Genomic DNA, 16,086 nt, shown 5'->3' on the forward strand with positions numbered 1-16,086 from the left:
TAAATATGTTTATAAAATCTAATTCAATAACAAACTCTATAGACCCCTTTCTACTAGGTTCTATTGACCCAAATGATTTTGTTGACACAAATGTTGGCATAGCTTTGCAAAAACTGAAATAAATAAAAGATAATACTCGAAAAATACTATGTCATTGAATATTTGTATTCTCGATTGTTCTTTATTTAAACGAACTTGGGCTGTTTATAAGGAAGATCCCCAAAGAGTCTTTGAAGTAATTTTGAATTTAATAAATATTTAAATAAAAAAAGGTTTGTGTTATTAACCTTAAAATAATAAATGCGTTTTGATTATTACCTTGAAATTCAATTGGCTATAATCACTTAACCCTTGACTAACAAATGGTAATAAATTTTGTCCATAAACTCACTCGTTCTGAACTTTGAACCGGTTTATTATATTTTTCAATTATTGGTACTATAATTAATTAAGTTGTGTAATTATTTAACTAATAATACTGACAGCAAATGACTTACTGGCCTGAAAAATATAGAAACCAATAACGAATCATACACCAGCCCATTAAAAGACCTTTATTGTTTCCTGAAGATTTATTGTTTTTTAAAGTTATACAGCATTAGTTATAATTTATTATCTTTTATTGATTTAATCTTTGACAGGCAACCCCTGGGGCCTCATGTGTTAAATTCGCCAATCACAGTGATCTATTTCTAGGTTATTGTTTTCTCTCAGTGTCGCATTATTTACGATTCGTATTTTCTGATAAGAACTTGAAACGCTATCAATTGCAATGTCGTCTGTTTGTGATGATAAGCCTATTTCTATATATTTCACACTGATGATTAATACAAGAGCACTGATATTAAATTCTTGGGTAATTCCGTTTCCAGTTGATCAGGTGGGGGGTTGATTTTTGGTATTTAGCAGTTGCCACTCCTCAGGATGCCCATGCTGCGTCCTTTGCGTGCCTCCTGGCGACGCTTGCACTCGAATTCGCATCGGTTGGGATACGTTTTCAGGTTGGAGCCGCACACAGGGTCGAAATTCCGGGGACAGGGGCAGATTGCCTTTTCCTCCTCCTCGGCACGGCTGGGTGAAATGGCCAGGGCCAGAACAAGGCACAGGGCCAATAGAATGCTTAGCAATTTCATGTCGTCGAAGTTAATCCACGTTCAATACTGACTAGCTATGGCTGTTTGACTCTTTTGTGGGCCTAATAGAGCTTTGGCGGGGTTCGATTTGACTTTTTATCTTATCATTTCCCATTGGGCTTTGAAGTTGTGGGGGATTTTTATTGGCTTGCTTTGCTTTTCTGACTAAAGCTGGAATAATTGCTCAATTAGGTGGCTAAAGCTTTGTCAAGTTGCCGTCTTTGGTACCTGAAGTGTAAATCATTTGCATAATTTATGGCCCGAAACGGAGCAAGGTGGTTTATTTATATTTTCATTATTATCGTTTAGTTAAATGACGCTAGAAAAAGCTCTTTCTCTTAAAGAGCTTTCTGTTCTCTTACGCTCTCTCGGCTTCCTTATCAGCGATCAGGTGGCACAAGGTAGTTTAGGAAATTTCCCGCTCTTAAAAAACGTGCCTCCCCACATTTCCCCACCTTTTTACGAGCCTCTTCAATAATTAATATGGAACGCCAGACTTTTGTCAGGCAATTTACACAATTGTGGTTCAATTTCAATTAATTTAGTGGCTCAGCCCCCGGGGGAAATTCAGCTAAGTAATGTTCAGTTATCGCATATCTATCGACATGAGAGGTCTGTTTCTGGTTTTAATGCTCTTGGTTTTTGCCATCGTGGTGGCCCGGGCCCTCAATTGTCAGCCGTGTAAACTACTGGAGGCCCGAAAGGCGCACGCCAACGACACCCAGGCCCCTCAGCCCAAATAGTATTGGCAAAAGCTAGTGGAAGATGCGATCCAGAGAGCAGCTAGCAATTATAAACAGCTTGTTTGGTTAATTAGCAAAACCTACGCACACTTGTGCTATTACAAACTTTTGGAGGTATATAATGTGAAACTTGGAAACAAACAGAGATTCGGAAGCTCAGTTTCAGTTGAGCATTCGCGGCGATAAGACGAAGACCCCGACTTCCCAGCATTCTTATTCAATATTGGAAGAAATCTCAGAGGAGCGACAATGAAGTGCCTTTCTTTGGTTCTGGTTGTATTGGCCTGCCTATTTGTGGCCTTTTCGGAGGCCAGCTACTGCCCTTGTGACCTGTCCCAGAAGGGCGAAATTTGTGGCAGCAATGGAGTTACCTACAAGAATCGCTGCGAGTTCGAGTGCACTCAACGCGAGTACCGGAAACTGGGAAGAGCTCTAAACCTCAGAAAATTGGGAAGATGCAACACGGACTAAAACGGAAGCTCTTTATTTAAAATATTATATTAAAAATATAAAAAATATTCCAAATATGATAAATAGTCACTGTGCTTTAAAATATTTAGAAACTATTGTTTGAATAAATGGAATCTAATAAAACATAATAGCAAAGAGTTATTTAAACTTGGGGGGAAGCCATCACCATGAGGTCATCATGGAGAAGCTCAAGATTTTATTATAAAATCAATTATGTGAATCATTTCTGTCCCCCAAGTGCCCAATTTTATTTCCAAAATCAGTATCTGTGCAAAGCGCATTCAACTGAATCGAATTATATAAGTATGCAAATAAAACGCCATTCAATGCTAATTAAAAGCTGTGTTTCCAGTGCGTCATCACCTCGGTTAATCAATTGAGGGAGCTCGTTTCCAGTGGCACTCCAAGTCGCTCACACAGTCGCCTCACGCACATCAATCAAATTTATGCATAATTAATCGTCCGCCAGCCCAGAAGTCTATCCCCTGGGACTGCCGATTCCTGATGACTTGGGCTGTGATTTATTAACTCGACACGGAGGCTTGACTAATTGAATTTCAATACGTGCGACACAAACATCAGAATTGGGTGCAAACACAAGCCACCCACAAAAATCAGCCAAAAAAAAAAAATACAATAATAAAAAACCGACTAATCACAAGTCTCGGAGAGCAAGTGTAATGGGCCAATTTTATGAGGCTTAGGCGACTACCGTTTACTTTATGACAGGAAGCTGTCAGCTGCCCGGAATTCGCTTTTTCCAGAATGTTATTAAAAAGATAATAATGGACGAGTGGAATCATGACACTAAAAGGGTTTTATCTCAGGGGCGGGGCAATGAGCGAAGTTATCCAAATTAGAACTTTCATCACAACAAAAGATAAACAAGACGTGTCATAAAAATTGGATACTGAGTATACTATTCCGGGCACCTAACCGGGCTTTCAAAACAGGCAATACTACGGAAGTATGAGTGATAACATTGTCATATTTCCACTTTATAAACAAACATATATTTCTTTAAAAATTATAGAAGAATTAAGATTATTAGGAATCGGTAAGGAAGAAGGAATTAAAGGAATTAAAGTATTCGACCAATTAGGTATAGAATGAATTTTGAAAATAGTCCCAAGCTAGTATCTGTATCTTATCCGAAAGAAAATCCATTAGAAAGGGGTGACTTTGAAAAGGCTTTATCCTAAGGGTTTAATAATAAAACCAACATAACTTTGAATACTTAACAAATGTTATACTTTGCAATAATATTTCTCTAAGCCTGACATTGCCCTAAAATTTCTCTAAATGCGTTGAAAGTTATTTTCAGAAACAATCGGCTTATTGGCCAATTTGAGTAAACACCAATATCTGTACTATGTATTTACGTTAATATTAATATCAGTCAGTGACTTGGATGTCGGCTTATCTGACGGACTCTAAGCAGATAATATTATAATATTCTGCCGAAAGAGGATTGCCTCGCCAGCAGGCATAACAATAAAAGCTTTGCGATGCCAAAGGTCGGAAAAACAGGCGAAATTTGTTGGGAAATTTACATGAGGAACCCCAATACATATAGAATACATATATGACAACGGCAATCTCGACAAATGACAACACGAACCTACAGATACGGCTGCCGGAGTTGTTGTAATCGATTTGTGATAACAAGTATTTGATAAGCGTAAACGTATTGACAACATCAAATAGCAAAGCATCCCAAACCAGAAAAGTAAAAAAAAAATGCTAAAAGTAAACCCGCCCAATTCGAATTTATTGATGCTTAAGGGTTGTCAAAAAAAGAAAACAGAAACCTACGAAGGGACTTTGGAAAAATGAGGAAAAATACGAGCGATGGAAAATTCGTGGCATATGTTTGGGCGCGTGTTCCAAATTCGTAAATATCTGGGGCTACCTACCGGATTAGCAGGAACTGATTTTTAATATACTAAGGCAGGCTGCCACTGAACATTTTTGTGATATGATTAAATATTTACATAATAAAAAATGTAGGCTGTGTGTATTTACTTATTTATTCGCGCCAAGGGGGATGTCGGTGTGATGAAAATTGAAAAGTGCTTCACAACTGCAGCTCCTCTGATACAAAAGGCTCGTTTTTTTTTTATTTTTGGGAGCTCCCATCCTTTGGAATTTTTTTAAAAGGCAATTCAATCAGCGCCGCGACATGAAAGGTAAACCCTGTTGTCCTGTCGTCATCGGAGCGAGGAACCCACAGACAGGCGAGACAGGCGCAGGACAGGTGAGTGGGATTAGTTCGAGTTTTCGCTTTAACTTTTCACTTTCTCTTCCCCAGGGGGACGGAGTGGGAGGCCAACCAGGAGGTGCGGTCTCCAAATTACGGCAAATTTTCTTCGCTTTGATTTTTGGTAAATGGCAAAGGACTGGAATTTGGAATCTCAATGCGAACAACAACAGCCCAGCCACGCCCTGTGTCAAACCCTTTTCATGTCTGTGGAAATTATGCCGATTTCACCAGAGCTTCAAGTAAAGATTTCTACACAAATTTACGCTGAAATTTTCAATATAATCAGGAGCCAGGAGCCAGGAGCTTGCCTCGCAGCGTCTGAGAAAGCCCTTTTGTCTTGTCGGTTGCTGTTTTTTGCATTGCGGCGAAATGTTTAATTAAGCTGCCAGAGCCAGCTCCCAGGGGCTGGAAGGGGGTTTCCTTCGAGCCAAGTTCCATTGGGCCACTTGGGTCATACAGCGGAAGTTGGCGGTTAGAATGCTGAATTGCAGGATAATAAATATTAGACATGGGGAGTTAGTCCTCGGGATGATACTCGAAAATCTGAAAGTTGCCATCCCAAGAAACTTTGTCGTTTATAAATATGTTATAAATATTTTTAATAAAAAAATAAATTATTATATGAAATAAGGTTTTATTATCAAAATTATGTTATTAATTTTTTGGCTTTAAAATTATGTTTCAAAAGGCACCACGCAAGCCTTTTCCCCTTTTTTTCAATCAAAGGTGATTATTTTATAATTATAGAAACTAGATTAAAAGAAGTGCCCGATTATAACGATTCCCATTAGTTTGTTGGTCACTAAACATACAAATTGAATCTATCATAATAAGCTCAATATTTATTTGGAATCCTTTTTACGTCCAAGGTGGCTTCCCCTTGAAGATGATTTGTTTGTTCGATTGTTTGACCAACTGGTCAGCTTAGAAGGCTTGAATATTCAAACAAGTTCAAAGCCAACTGCCCAGTGGAGTAATTCCGTTCAATTTGCTCTACAAAGTGTTGTAACAGTTGGTCAATTAATGGAGCTATCGAGGCGTCGAAAAATAAAAGCAAAAAAACACAAAAACCGGAACTGAAACCCCGGCAACGGTATAAAAGCCCGGCAAAGCAGCAAATGATAACGGAAAACAAGTTTGAACCTCAACGGAGATGGGTGTGACGAAAGTGTTGGTCATTCTGCTGAGTGTGGGCCTGGCCGAAATCCTGGCTCATAACCATCAAACCAAGGATCAGGATGCTAGAAACAATTGGTGGCAGCACGAGGTCTTCTATCAGATCTATCCGAGATCCTTTCAGGACAGTAACGGTGATGGCATTGGTGACCTGCCGGGAATTACCTCAAGGCTGCAGTACTTCAAGGACACTGGCATTACGGCTGTCTGGTTAAGCCCCATCTACGAGTCCCCCATGGTGGATTTTGGCTACGATATATCCAACTACACGAATATACAGCCGGAGTACGGCACCTTGGAGGACTTTGATGCCCTGATAGCCAAAGCCAATGAGCTGGGGATTAAGGTGATCCTGGACTTTGTGCCGAATCACAGTTCCAACCAACATCCCTGGTTCCTGAAGTCCGTGGCCAGGGAACCGGGCTATGAGGACTTCTATGTGTGGCAGAATGGCACTCAGCTGGAGAATGGAACCCGGGTGCCACCCAACAATTGGTTGTCGGTGTTTTCTGGCTCTGCCTGGGAGTGGAACGATGAGAGGCAGCAGTTCTATCTGCGGCAGTTTACTTTCGGACAACCCGACTTGAACTACCGCAATCCGGCCGTTATCCAGGCCATGGACGATGTGATGTTATTCTGGCTCAACAAGGGAATCGCAGGATTCCGCATCGATGCCGTTATTTACATCTACGAGGATGCCTTGCTGAGGGATGAGCCCCTGAGTGGCTCCACCGACGACCCCAACGTGGAGAGCTATCTGAATCACATCTATACAAGAAACCAGCCCGAGGACTATCTTTTGCTGCAGCATTGGAGACAGCTCTTGGACAATTACACAGCCAGTCAGGGAGGACCTCGAAGGATAATGATGACCGAGGGGTATGCCACTGTGGCCCAATTAATGAAGTACTACGAGGATGCCAATGGGGTTCAGGGGCCAGAGTTTCCGTTCAACTTTGATTTCATCACGGAAGTCAATGAGAACTCCACAGCTGCCGACTTTGTGTTCTACATCCAGAGGTGGCTCATCTACATGCCACACGGTCATGTGGCCAACTGGGTGATGGGGAATCACGATAATCCCCGAGTGGCCTCCCGCTTTGGGGTGAAATCAGTGGATGGCATGAATATGTTGCTGATGACGCTGCCAGGAATAGCCATTACCTATAATGTTGGTCTTGAAACTCTCAACAGGTAACTTTTATTAATTCGCTTTCCATTTTTAGGGCGAGGAGCTGGGAATGACGGACTATCGGGACATCAGCTGGGAGGACACTGTAGATCAGCCTGCCTGCGAGGCGGGAAGGGACAACTACAAGGCGATTTCCAGGGATCCAGAACGTACTCCCATGCAGTGGAGTGATGAACAGAATGCTGGGTTCTCCACTTCGAATCACACTTGGCTGCCTGTAAACCCCAACTATAGGGACTTGAATCTTCGTAATCAGCAACAGGCTAGACAGAGTCACTACAAGGTCTATCAGTCTCTTCTAAAGCTTCGACAGTTGCCAGTCCTGAAGAATGGTTCCTTCGTTCCAGAGGTGGTTAATAGCAGAGTATTTGCTTTTAAAAGGTGAGTTTTTCAAGAAAATGTTAGTGTAAGAAGAATATAATTAAATGGAATATCTTTCTAGGGAATTGAAAGGCGAACACTCTTTACTGACCCTCCTGAACGTAAAGAATCGCACCGAACTGGTGGACCTCACTGACTTCATCGATCAACCCAACCGCCTGAGTGTCCTTGTGGTGGGTGTCGAGTCCCAACATCGGGTGGGAGATCGCCTCAAGGCCGAATCAATAGCGCTGGCCCCCTTCGAGGGCCTCGTCATTCAGCTGAACAAGCGAAAATAATTAGCATAAAATTAGGTATTCGAGAAACTTTCCATTGCGCTAGTGGATGGAACGAACGGACTTTTCTATTTCTGATTTAAAATGTATCTCGGCGGACAATCTAATTCGAGTTTCCATTTCATTTGACAGCAAAACACATTTCCATTTTACATTAAAGCCTCGCAAACATTTTAATTGAATTGAGAGCACTTGCTGTCCGGTCCGACCCGCGACCCGAGTTCCATGGCCTTCAGTCGCACTTTCTCTTAAAATTCAAACTCGTAATTCATAATTGTCATCAGGTCTTGGGTTTTTTTGGGTCTGGGGGATGGGTAGCTGATAAATGGTCGTTGTATTTCATTAAATTCTGAGAGAACACAAATAAATGCGGTTGCTAACGGGCCACTGCTTTGTTGTGATTTCCTTTATTTATTTTGATCTTTTATTTCTTTTATTTAATAATGTTTCATTTATTTTCCTAATAAACTTTTGTAAACCAAAATGAAATGTGATTTAAAGAGGGGTTCTTTCTGAAGAGAAAATTTGAAGGTTTTGAAATCATAAATGGGATGAAAATGGAGCTGAAAGTTTATCCATTTAATGTGTCAGGCATTATACTATCAAAAAAATCCCCAAAGCTTGGAACGGAATAATAATTTAATTAATCTGTTTATTTATATATTATGTGTTCTACCAGAAGTTAAGATTTCTGTTTTATTAATTACAAATTAGCAGCATCAGTTGCTTTTTTTTTTTTTACTATTTTTTCAATGTTTTAAATGTAAGGATAAAACAGGCTAATATAGCCAACAATCATAATCCGATTTTGTGCCACCCTCTAGCTTTTGGAGCTCCTCTAGCTTGTGGATCGAAAGCTTCCACAACAGCTGATATTAATATAAACAAAAGCTTTTAGATGATCGCCGGCGGCTGCCAAAAGTGCCTCAAATAAAGTTTAGTTTTGATTTGTATTCTCATCTTCCCAGGTGAGCAAAGGTACTTCCACAGCTGACAATTTTCAATAAAAAACAAATCAGTTTTCCACCCACAAAATAATTTATAATATACATATTCGCTTGACAAGTGCATCGTGCCGTAAAATTGGCAGAAAACAAATTTGTTTACTCGTTTAATTTAGAGCGACAGCTAGTGATTGTGCAAATTGTTTGGATTCCAGCTGATAAGCATCTCGCACACCCAATTATAGACTTAATGCGACCGCCGATAATTAGACAAAGGCTAGTGCAAAAATTATTTTAATTATACGGCTAGAATCGGCCTTAAAACCGACCAGTCCAACAGCAAAGTGGGTAGAACGCCACGAACCGAAAACTTGGCCAAAATGACGATCGCTCCACTCATCCGAATCCTTCTTTTTAGTCTGCTGCTGCAACGGGAAACCGGAAGCGTCATGTCCGGCTTGGTTAAGAGTGATTCGGAGGACTTTATCGACTGGTGGCAGCACACGGTCTTCTATCAGATCTACCCGAGGTCCTTCAAGGACAGCAACGGCGATGGCATTGGCGATCTGCGTGGGATTACCTCCCAGCTGCAGTATCTGGCCGATACTGGCATTTCCGCCACCTGGCTGAGTCCCATTTTTCAGTCGCCCATGGTCGACTTTGGTTACGACATTTCGGACTACAAGGCTATCCAACCGGAGTATGGTACCATGCAGGACTTTGAGGAGCTCATCGACACCGCCTACAATTTGGGCATCAAGGTTGTGCTGGACTTTGTCCCAAACCACAGCTCGGATAAGCACGAGTGGTTCCTAAAGTCCGCTGCCAAGGAGCCGGGCTTCGAGGACTTCTATGTGTGGCACGACGGAGTCCTGGAGGACAACGGGACTCGATCGCCGCCAAACAACTGGCAGTCCGTGTTCTACGGATCCGCCTGGGAGTGGCACGAGGGGCGGCAACAGTACTACTTACATCAGTTTACCAAAGAGCAGCCCGACCTGAACTTTCGGAACCCAAAAGTGGTCCAGGCAATGGACAACGTGATGCTCTTCTGGCTCAACAAGGGGGTGGCTGGCTTCCGCATTGACGCCGTGAATCACTTGTTCGAGGACGAGTCGCTGCAGGACGAGCCACTCAGTGCCAAGACCCAGGATCCATTGTCGTACGACTACACCCGACACATTTACACCAAGGATCTTCCCGAGGTGCTGCAAATGGTGCAGCACTGGCGGAAGCTGTTGGATGACTTTAGTGCCAAACACCCGGAGGGGCCCACTCGCATCATGATGACGGAGGCCTACGCCGGACTCACCCAGCTGGCGGACTACTATGAGGACGCAAACGGGACGAAGGGCTCCCATCTGCCCTTCAACTTCCATTTCATCACGGATGTCAAAGGGGACTCGGATGCGCGTGACTATGTTTACAATGTGGAGAAGTGGCTGATCTACATGCCGCGCGGGCATGCGGCCAACTGGGTCATGGGCAACCACGACAATCCCCGCGTGGCCTCCCGCTTTGGTCCCGCCAGCGTGGACGCCATAAACATGCTGCTCCTCACCCTGCCCGGCGTGGCTGTCACCTATAACGTGGGCTGCTGGTCGGGCGTGATTTGGTTATCCATCTAATCCCTGCCTCTTTCCAGGGCGAGGAGCTGGGCATGGAAGACTACCGTGAAATTAGCTGGCAGGATACTGTGGATCCACCGGCCAAAAATGTTGGAGAAGAGCTATACCAGGAGGTCTCCAGGGATCCGGAACGAACGCCGTTTCAGTGGAGTAGCCAAAAAAATGCAGGTGAGTTTGCTTTTCTCTCTAGAAGATTTTCAAAAAAATTGAATATTTCCTTTTAGGGTTTTCCGATTCGCCAAAAACCTGGCTGCCAGTTCATCCCAACTACCTGGAACTCAACTTGGAGGCCCAGAAGTCGGCCAACAAAAGCCATTATAAGGTATACACTGATTTAATTGAACTGAGGAAGTCGGCAATTATGCGACTGGGACGATTTAACATCGAGCCCCTATCACGTTGGGTGTTTGCTTTCAAGCGGTAAGTGTCTGAATTGAATTCCTAATCCACTTACCTTCTTGGAAACCTATTTCTGTTTCAGAGAATATCCTAATTTTGAATCGATAATAACCATTATAAATGTAAGTGACGAGGAGCAGCTGGTGGATCTCTCAGAGTTCCTCAGCCAGGCCAAGAAATTGGTTGTGGAAATATGTGGAGTGGACTCCAAGTACAAATATGGGTGGGTGTTTTCAAATAGTTTTAGTTTTGAATACATTCATATTCAAGCCATTTCCCGCTTTCAAATCCCTTTCTTTCGGTGTCCTGCTGCAGCCAATCCCTGGCCGCTAGTGCATTGCTCCTGGCCGCCCGCGAAGGACTCGTCTGCAGGCTCGTCTAGCCAGAATTGGATTAGAGGAATTACCAGCTGATGGCGGCAAACTTTCCTCTTTAATTGCATTTCCAGTTCAAAATGTCACGCGATTGAATACAAAATGGGCGAAAATTAATGACTCTTCAGTTCAGTTTGCTTTTTTTTTTGTGTTTCTGCGACCATAGATTGAATTGAACCCAGAACAGTGTTAATGAAGGAAAGAAGGGAGGTGCACAGGGGCCGGTCTTTGGGTCCTGACCGGAAAAACTGGCCACAACGTCGCCTGTGCCTGGCAACTTGCCCAGAACTCGGCCACTGGCTGATGTTTGTATTTCATTCCCGGCCTGGCAAATGTAATTTTTCATGTATAGGATGTATGGGATGTGGACAGAGAACACCCACGGGCCGACGAAAAAAAAGGAAAAGATTTATGGAGCTGAGGCAGATTTCTCCTGAAATTCGGAAATGTCGGAGGGAATATATGAAATTGCATGTAAAAGTTTTAAAATGTCGTTTAATAACTGAATTAAATGTTTGCGATAAGTTTGTGAGTGAGTGCTTGATAGTTTGTTGGAAAGTTTTGATTGCCCAATATGCACTGAAGTGGCAGTTAGTTTGGATAAGAGTGTAATAGTTTACAATGTAAACTTTATATAGTAATTGTCATAGAATGTGCATAAATATTTTAATGGGTTTTCTTTACATGAGTAAAAGTTCGTCTAAGAAATGTTCAAAAAAACTAACATTAATTTTATTTTTCATTTAAATTCAAATAATTATGTACCTCAAATAATAGCTATAAAACGCATAATATATTTAATCTTAATACTCTGAAAAATTACATTTTTAAAAATTCCCATTCACATTTCAACGTCCGGTAATTTAAAAGTTCTCGAGGCTTAACCGATTCACACAAGTTTAAATATTTCATTGCCAATGCGGCAGGTTGGGCATGGGATTTGGGGCAGGTGGTAGTCGGTAGAAAGCAGGAGGCAGGGGGCAGAGGTGGTAGGCTTCCATCGGATTAAAAGTATATATTGCTGTCTATATGCCCCGCTGCGTTTCGTTTCATTTCGTTTCGTTTGGGGCGAGGTTTTCCTTTCATTTCCCCTGGTGCAGAGTGAAGTATTAAATATAAACTATTTGAATAATTTAGCGACATCATTCTGGGAGACGGCGGCGGCGGCCGACTTAATCTGGCTCCCCGCGGGGGAATTGTGCTGAGCGAGCGGAGCGGCAGGATAATGAGGTGAGTCCGGAGCCGACAACTCTTTGCCCGAGTCATTAAGCTCTTATAATTATAATTATTATAATTATTGTTCCTTCTTTCAGCGAACGGAGACGCACTCTGATTAAGCAGCTCGTCAAGTCTGGAAATGTGGTTTTGGTTGCTTTGCTGGTCTACAATTTGTGGCGCCACAAATGGACCAAAGTGAACTTCAATCAGCAACGATTTTGATTGATTTTAGCCCGTTCTGTGCTGGGCCCTGCTTGCTGATTGATTGATTGATTAATTAATTAATAAAACGTACATCAGCTTAAATGTCATTAACAGTTGGCGGGGACTAACGACTCCTGAATGTGGCCGACGGGATTTGCAAATTTAATTTCCTCCACCGGGGAGTCTGTCGAGTGATAGATTGATTTTTCTGCCACTGGTATTCGGTGTTCGGTAGAGTGTTTCCGATTAAGCGAGTATTGTTTATATTAATATAATTATTTTTTAAAGCATAAATACGTTAATTATACGAGAATTTATTAAAAGGAAAATGGTGATGAAGGTTGTGAATAATTAATTGTCATTACGGATGGCATATCTTCGAAGGAACTTAATAAATATTAATGGTATAATATAAATGGTTAAAACCATGGGAATAATATTATATTTAAATATCAGATGCTCGATAAACTATAGTTCTACCTGTGTAGAACCTTAACTAAGGGCGGTTTTTAGCTCCAAGGGTATATAAAGTTTGCACCCCCCCAAGGATAGCTTTTCTTGTTAAATCGAATCTATTTATTCTGTTTTAATTTTTGTAATATATAAAACTTCAAATAAGCTTCTTATAATCCTCTTTCTATACCCATTTAAATGACTGAGATTTTCCGCGTTGCCATGACTGTAAAAACACTTTTCCACCAGCTCAGCGTTTGACACACTGCCATGGCAAAAAGCAAATAAATGTAAGTGTTATCCTGCCAGTGTTTTTACTCAGCGCTTTACAAATCCGTCTCTGATCCGGCGGAGAGGTCTTCTCTGCCAGCTGCACTTGAAACTAACAAACTTGATAAATTATGTCCGCCCGACAGCCCACGAAGAGGGGGAAGTGTCAACCGTCGTTCTTATTCAATTTGTAGCCGCATTCAAATAGTTGTGCGATTTAGGAGGACAAGCTTAACGCATTGATGCCTCCGAACAGAAGAAATACCAGCTACGTAGTAGGGTCTCCAAGAGCTGAAGGCTTACAGCCATGGCAACTGCAACCGGATATGCCAATAAAATTACGGCCAAGTGCCTGCAAATTAACCCGAGCGCGAAACAGGCAAAGACAACAAGGATCTCTCGGCAAGTCAATGATTTACTTGGGAACTGCGTCTCAGCTTCTCTCTCGGAAGTCTCTTTCACAGATACATGATATGCACTCAGGGAGCTTGTTCCAAGTTCTGTTTGAGCTTCAAGGCTAAAAGCAAACAGGAAATGTATTTTCAAGACCATGTTAGGGCTGTGTTTAGTTTAGGTTAAAGGAAACAGTAACTAGCTTTTAAAGAGAAGGTTTCTCTCACTTAGTAGACCTGCCAATTGTAAGCCCTCAACTTTAATAAAAGACTTTTATTTGTGAAATGTTACCAAGTCCTTAAAAAGTTTAAATTACGTTTAAGTTTACTTAGTCAAAACATTTGCGAAAACGCAAGTTCTGATCATCTTGCTGGCAAGTGTCTCGAGATTCTGGGGAAATTGAGTTGCAAATTATGGCAAGGACACCTCGCCAGGACTGCCAGTACAACGACGTCGCACTGTCTGGCTGGTTTTTTGTTCGCCGTGTCCTCTGTCCTTTGCTCCCTGACATTTGAGTTGAGCAGTTGGCAAACAGGACGAACAAGCACACACCCAGACACCGGCGTACAACGGGGCGTATGTGTGTTTAAGCCTTTGTGCTAGTTAGCCAAATTGTAGCGGCAAACAGCATGTTCTACGAAAATCTGCGACAGAATGGGCGACGGACGACGTGCACCTTGGGCCTCTCTGTAGAGAACAGAGAGGCCCAAAGTGGCATCCTTGCGGGCATCCTTTCCACAAAATGTTCAGCATCCTTTCGGCGCGTGTGCTTCTGTTTCTGGCAGCCGCCGCCATTTTGGGCTTTTCCTATATTTTATGGATTTTTTTTCTGTTTCCAGTTTTCACTTTTTGTTCGGCCTCGGCTACATAAATTTCGCAGACAGTCGGTTGGCGCCACTTTTAACTGTTTTTAATTAAAAAATTTCCAGCTTTCGGGCCATTGGTAATCAGTTTTATGTCTGCATGTGTGCGTGTGCTACGAAGGGTTTAACGAAAATTGATTTTAAGCCTTTTCTTTCTTTTATTATTATGGCTGTCGCTGACACTTGAAAGAAAAAGTTGTCCCTCGGCGACCAAGGCAAATTGATTGCCAATTGAGAGGCCATTGCCATAAAAGGAAAACACAAGGGCCACAAAAAGAGGACACTGAAAGGATGCATATATTATCCTTTAAGGCTGAAGGCACTGCCACTGGCACTGGCCATGCTAAAATTCAATGAATCCCACCCACATGCCCATAAAAGTTAATGTTTGTATGCGAGTGTGTGTATGCGACTGTGTGATGGCTTTCCGTTTTCTGCTCCTGTCTCGTCCTTTGTCGCATTCCTTAGCATTCGAAGAATTTTTGAGCGTTTTGTGTTCGAGCGGAATTTATGCAAATTTGATGAAATTTCCCTGTCGTCCTGTCGTCCTATCCTTGCCGAGAAAGCCTCTGAACTCTATACGGTGGCAGGTCAAGGCATTTCAGCGATGCGGTCGCTTATTGCTAGGCCTGAGAATATGCCACGGATTCTGGTAATTCAGGATTGAAAGTTCCTGCAAAGTTTGGGCGTTAATTTGGGTTAAATTATGGTTAAAGTTTTTTTATTCTTTGGAAGACGTTTGACTTGTTTGGAGAGGACTTCAAGCAGAAAACCCCATTTGTTGTTCATCCTTTCTAAATTATATTTCCTCAAGACAAAGAGTTTTTTCTATTATTTGTTATAATTTAAAAGAGACCCCCACCCTTTCTTGGCTTTTTTCAATCGATATTCATTAATGAGTCATTTTTTACGCCTCCCTCGCTTTTGTTTTAATTTAATTACTTAAAACTCATTTCACAAAATTAGCCAATGCCCCAAAACGAAAACCCATTCAGCCACAAACTAAATGAGCCACTTAACCCTTTTTCGCTTATTTTCCTCCCAGAAAGGAAAAAGGAGCGGGACCATCTGCTGTCTGCCAGGACATCAATTAGCCGCCTATGGGTCGAAGTTGTCGATGTGGCGTTCAACTTGTCGGCGGTACGCTTGATCGGCCAAGCGATGCTTCCAGCCAGACAAGAAAAGGACTTGATTCAGAAGGCCTCAACCCTCAGATTCGGATACACACCCATCTGTCCACCCATCCATCCATCTGCCAAACAAGCCAGTCATCCCGCCCCAGAAAACGGACAAAACAAATTGAGGGCCATAACCGGTAAAAGGGCGAAAGACAAAACAGCCGCGACCAGGACAACAACAAGTGTAATATGTCAATTGAAGGACACTTCACCCCAAACATACACACACAGTGATACCCGCAAACACTTGACTATTTATTGCATTTCTGTCTGTGTTGTCGCCGCAGGATATTCCACGGATATTTGCAAAAATATTGCAGCGCCCATAAATTGAAAGCCAAAAGGACAGACGGCCGCACAGCGACTTGGCTAAAAAGGCACAAGGCATAAGCACACACAAAAAAAAAGGCTAAGATTGCCCCAATCGGGGGGCGTGGCTTTTGGGACTGTGGGGTTCAAACTCGACTTGGCCCGGCTTTGTCTCAAAATCGCCGCACGATTTGTGGCCGCTACGTGACCGGGGCAAAC

General features: G+C 42.4%; 7 protein-coding genes across 18 annotated transcripts in view; 5 read left to right on the forward strand and 2 right to left on the reverse strand.

The window, feature by feature from the left end:
* The window catches only part of Pde1c (Phosphodiesterase 1c), a 108,474-nt gene that overhangs the window by 22,876 nt on the left and 69,512 nt on the right, over positions 1 to 16,086 (reverse strand). The gene's annotated exons all lie outside the window — the stretch shown is intronic.
* LOC108131198 (trypsin inhibitor ClTI-1) lies at positions 554 to 1,232 on the reverse strand. Its single transcript, XM_017249955.3, has one exon. The coding sequence runs from the start codon at positions 1,131 to 1,133 to the stop codon at positions 903 to 905; it is 231 nt and encodes a 76-aa protein (XP_017105444.2). The 5' UTR covers positions 1,134 to 1,232; the 3' UTR covers positions 554 to 902.
* Positions 1,636 to 1,905, forward strand: LOC122321795 (uncharacterized). The gene has a single exon (XM_070277352.1). The coding sequence runs from the start codon at positions 1,712 to 1,714 to the stop codon at positions 1,874 to 1,876; it is 165 nt and encodes a 54-aa protein (XP_070133453.1). The 5' UTR covers positions 1,636 to 1,711; the 3' UTR covers positions 1,877 to 1,905.
* On the forward strand, positions 2,017 to 2,686 carry LOC108131201 (uncharacterized). The gene has a single exon (XM_017249957.3). It carries the CDS (start codon positions 2,126 to 2,128, stop codon positions 2,345 to 2,347), a length of 222 nt encoding a protein of 73 aa, XP_017105446.1. The 5' UTR covers positions 2,017 to 2,125; the 3' UTR covers positions 2,348 to 2,686.
* Positions 5,638 to 8,005, forward strand: Mal-B1 (Maltase B1). Its single transcript, XM_017249953.3, has 3 exons — positions 5,638 to 6,957; positions 7,013 to 7,359; positions 7,421 to 8,005. The coding sequence occupies exons 1-3, from the start codon at positions 5,764 to 5,766 to the stop codon at positions 7,635 to 7,637; spliced, it is 1,758 nt and encodes a 585-aa protein (XP_017105442.3). The 5' UTR covers positions 5,638 to 5,763; the 3' UTR covers positions 7,638 to 8,005.
* Mal-B2 (Maltase B2) lies at positions 8,524 to 11,106 on the forward strand. Of its 2 annotated transcripts, none has more exons than XM_017249950.3 (6): positions 8,524 to 8,602; positions 8,997 to 10,167; positions 10,224 to 10,374; positions 10,431 to 10,626; positions 10,688 to 10,828; positions 10,921 to 11,106. In XM_017249950.3, exons 2-6 carry the CDS (start codon positions 9,028 to 9,030, stop codon positions 10,985 to 10,987), a joined length of 1,695 nt encoding a protein of 564 aa, XP_017105439.3. In that variant the 5' UTR covers positions 8,524 to 8,602; positions 8,997 to 9,027; the 3' UTR covers positions 10,988 to 11,106. The 2 variants fall into 2 exon arrangements, with proteins under 2 accessions (XP_017105439.3, XP_070133420.1); XM_070277319.1 differs by lacking the exon at positions 8,524 to 8,602 and adding an exon at positions 8,723 to 8,922.
* LOC122321796 (uncharacterized) lies at positions 11,773 to 12,775 on the forward strand. The gene is made up of 2 exons (XM_043212728.2): positions 11,773 to 12,209; positions 12,293 to 12,775. The coding sequence occupies exons 1-2, from the start codon at positions 12,205 to 12,207 to the stop codon at positions 12,417 to 12,419; spliced, it is 132 nt and encodes a 43-aa protein (XP_043068663.1). The 5' UTR covers positions 11,773 to 12,204; the 3' UTR covers positions 12,420 to 12,775.

The sequence above is a fragment of the Drosophila bipectinata genome, chromosome 2L (assembly GCF_030179905.1).
Source record: "Drosophila bipectinata strain 14024-0381.07 chromosome 2L, DbipHiC1v2, whole genome shotgun sequence".
Classification (NCBI taxonomy): domain Eukaryota; kingdom Metazoa; phylum Arthropoda; class Insecta; order Diptera; family Drosophilidae; genus Drosophila; species Drosophila bipectinata.

What these genes read in the sequence shown, in the direction of transcription:
- Mal-B1 (XM_017249953.3), top strand. Translation starts at nt 5,764, where the DNA reads ATGGGTGTGACGAAAGTGTTGGTCATTCTGCTGAGTGTGGGCCTGGCC. An exon ending in GAATAGCCATTACCTATAAT is followed by an intron (nt 6,958 to 7,012) that starts GTTGGTCTTGAA and finishes TTCCATTTTTAG; the next exon opens with GGCGAGGAGCTGGGAATGAC. An exon ending in AGAGTATTTGCTTTTAAAAG is followed by an intron (nt 7,360 to 7,420) that starts GTGAGTTTTTCA and finishes ATATCTTTCTAG; the next exon opens with GGAATTGAAAGGCGAACACT.
- LOC122321795 (XM_070277352.1), top strand. Translation starts at nt 1,712, where the DNA reads ATGTTCAGTTATCGCATATCTATCGACATGAGAGGTCTGTTTCTGGTT.
- Mal-B2 (XM_017249950.3), top strand. Translation starts at nt 9,028, where the DNA reads ATGTCCGGCTTGGTTAAGAGTGATTCGGAGGACTTTATCGACTGGTGG. An exon ending in GCGTGGCTGTCACCTATAAC is followed by an intron (nt 10,168 to 10,223) that starts GTGGGCTGCTGG and finishes GCCTCTTTCCAG; the next exon opens with GGCGAGGAGCTGGGCATGGA. An exon ending in TGGGTGTTTGCTTTCAAGCG is followed by an intron (nt 10,627 to 10,687) that starts GTAAGTGTCTGA and finishes TTTCTGTTTCAG; the next exon opens with AGAATATCCTAATTTTGAAT.
- LOC108131201 (XM_017249957.3), top strand. Translation starts at nt 2,126, where the DNA reads ATGAAGTGCCTTTCTTTGGTTCTGGTTGTATTGGCCTGCCTATTTGTG.
- LOC108131198 (XM_017249955.3), bottom strand. Translation starts at nt 1,133, where the DNA reads ATGAAATTGCTAAGCATTCTATTGGCCCTGTGCCTTGTTCTGGCCCTG.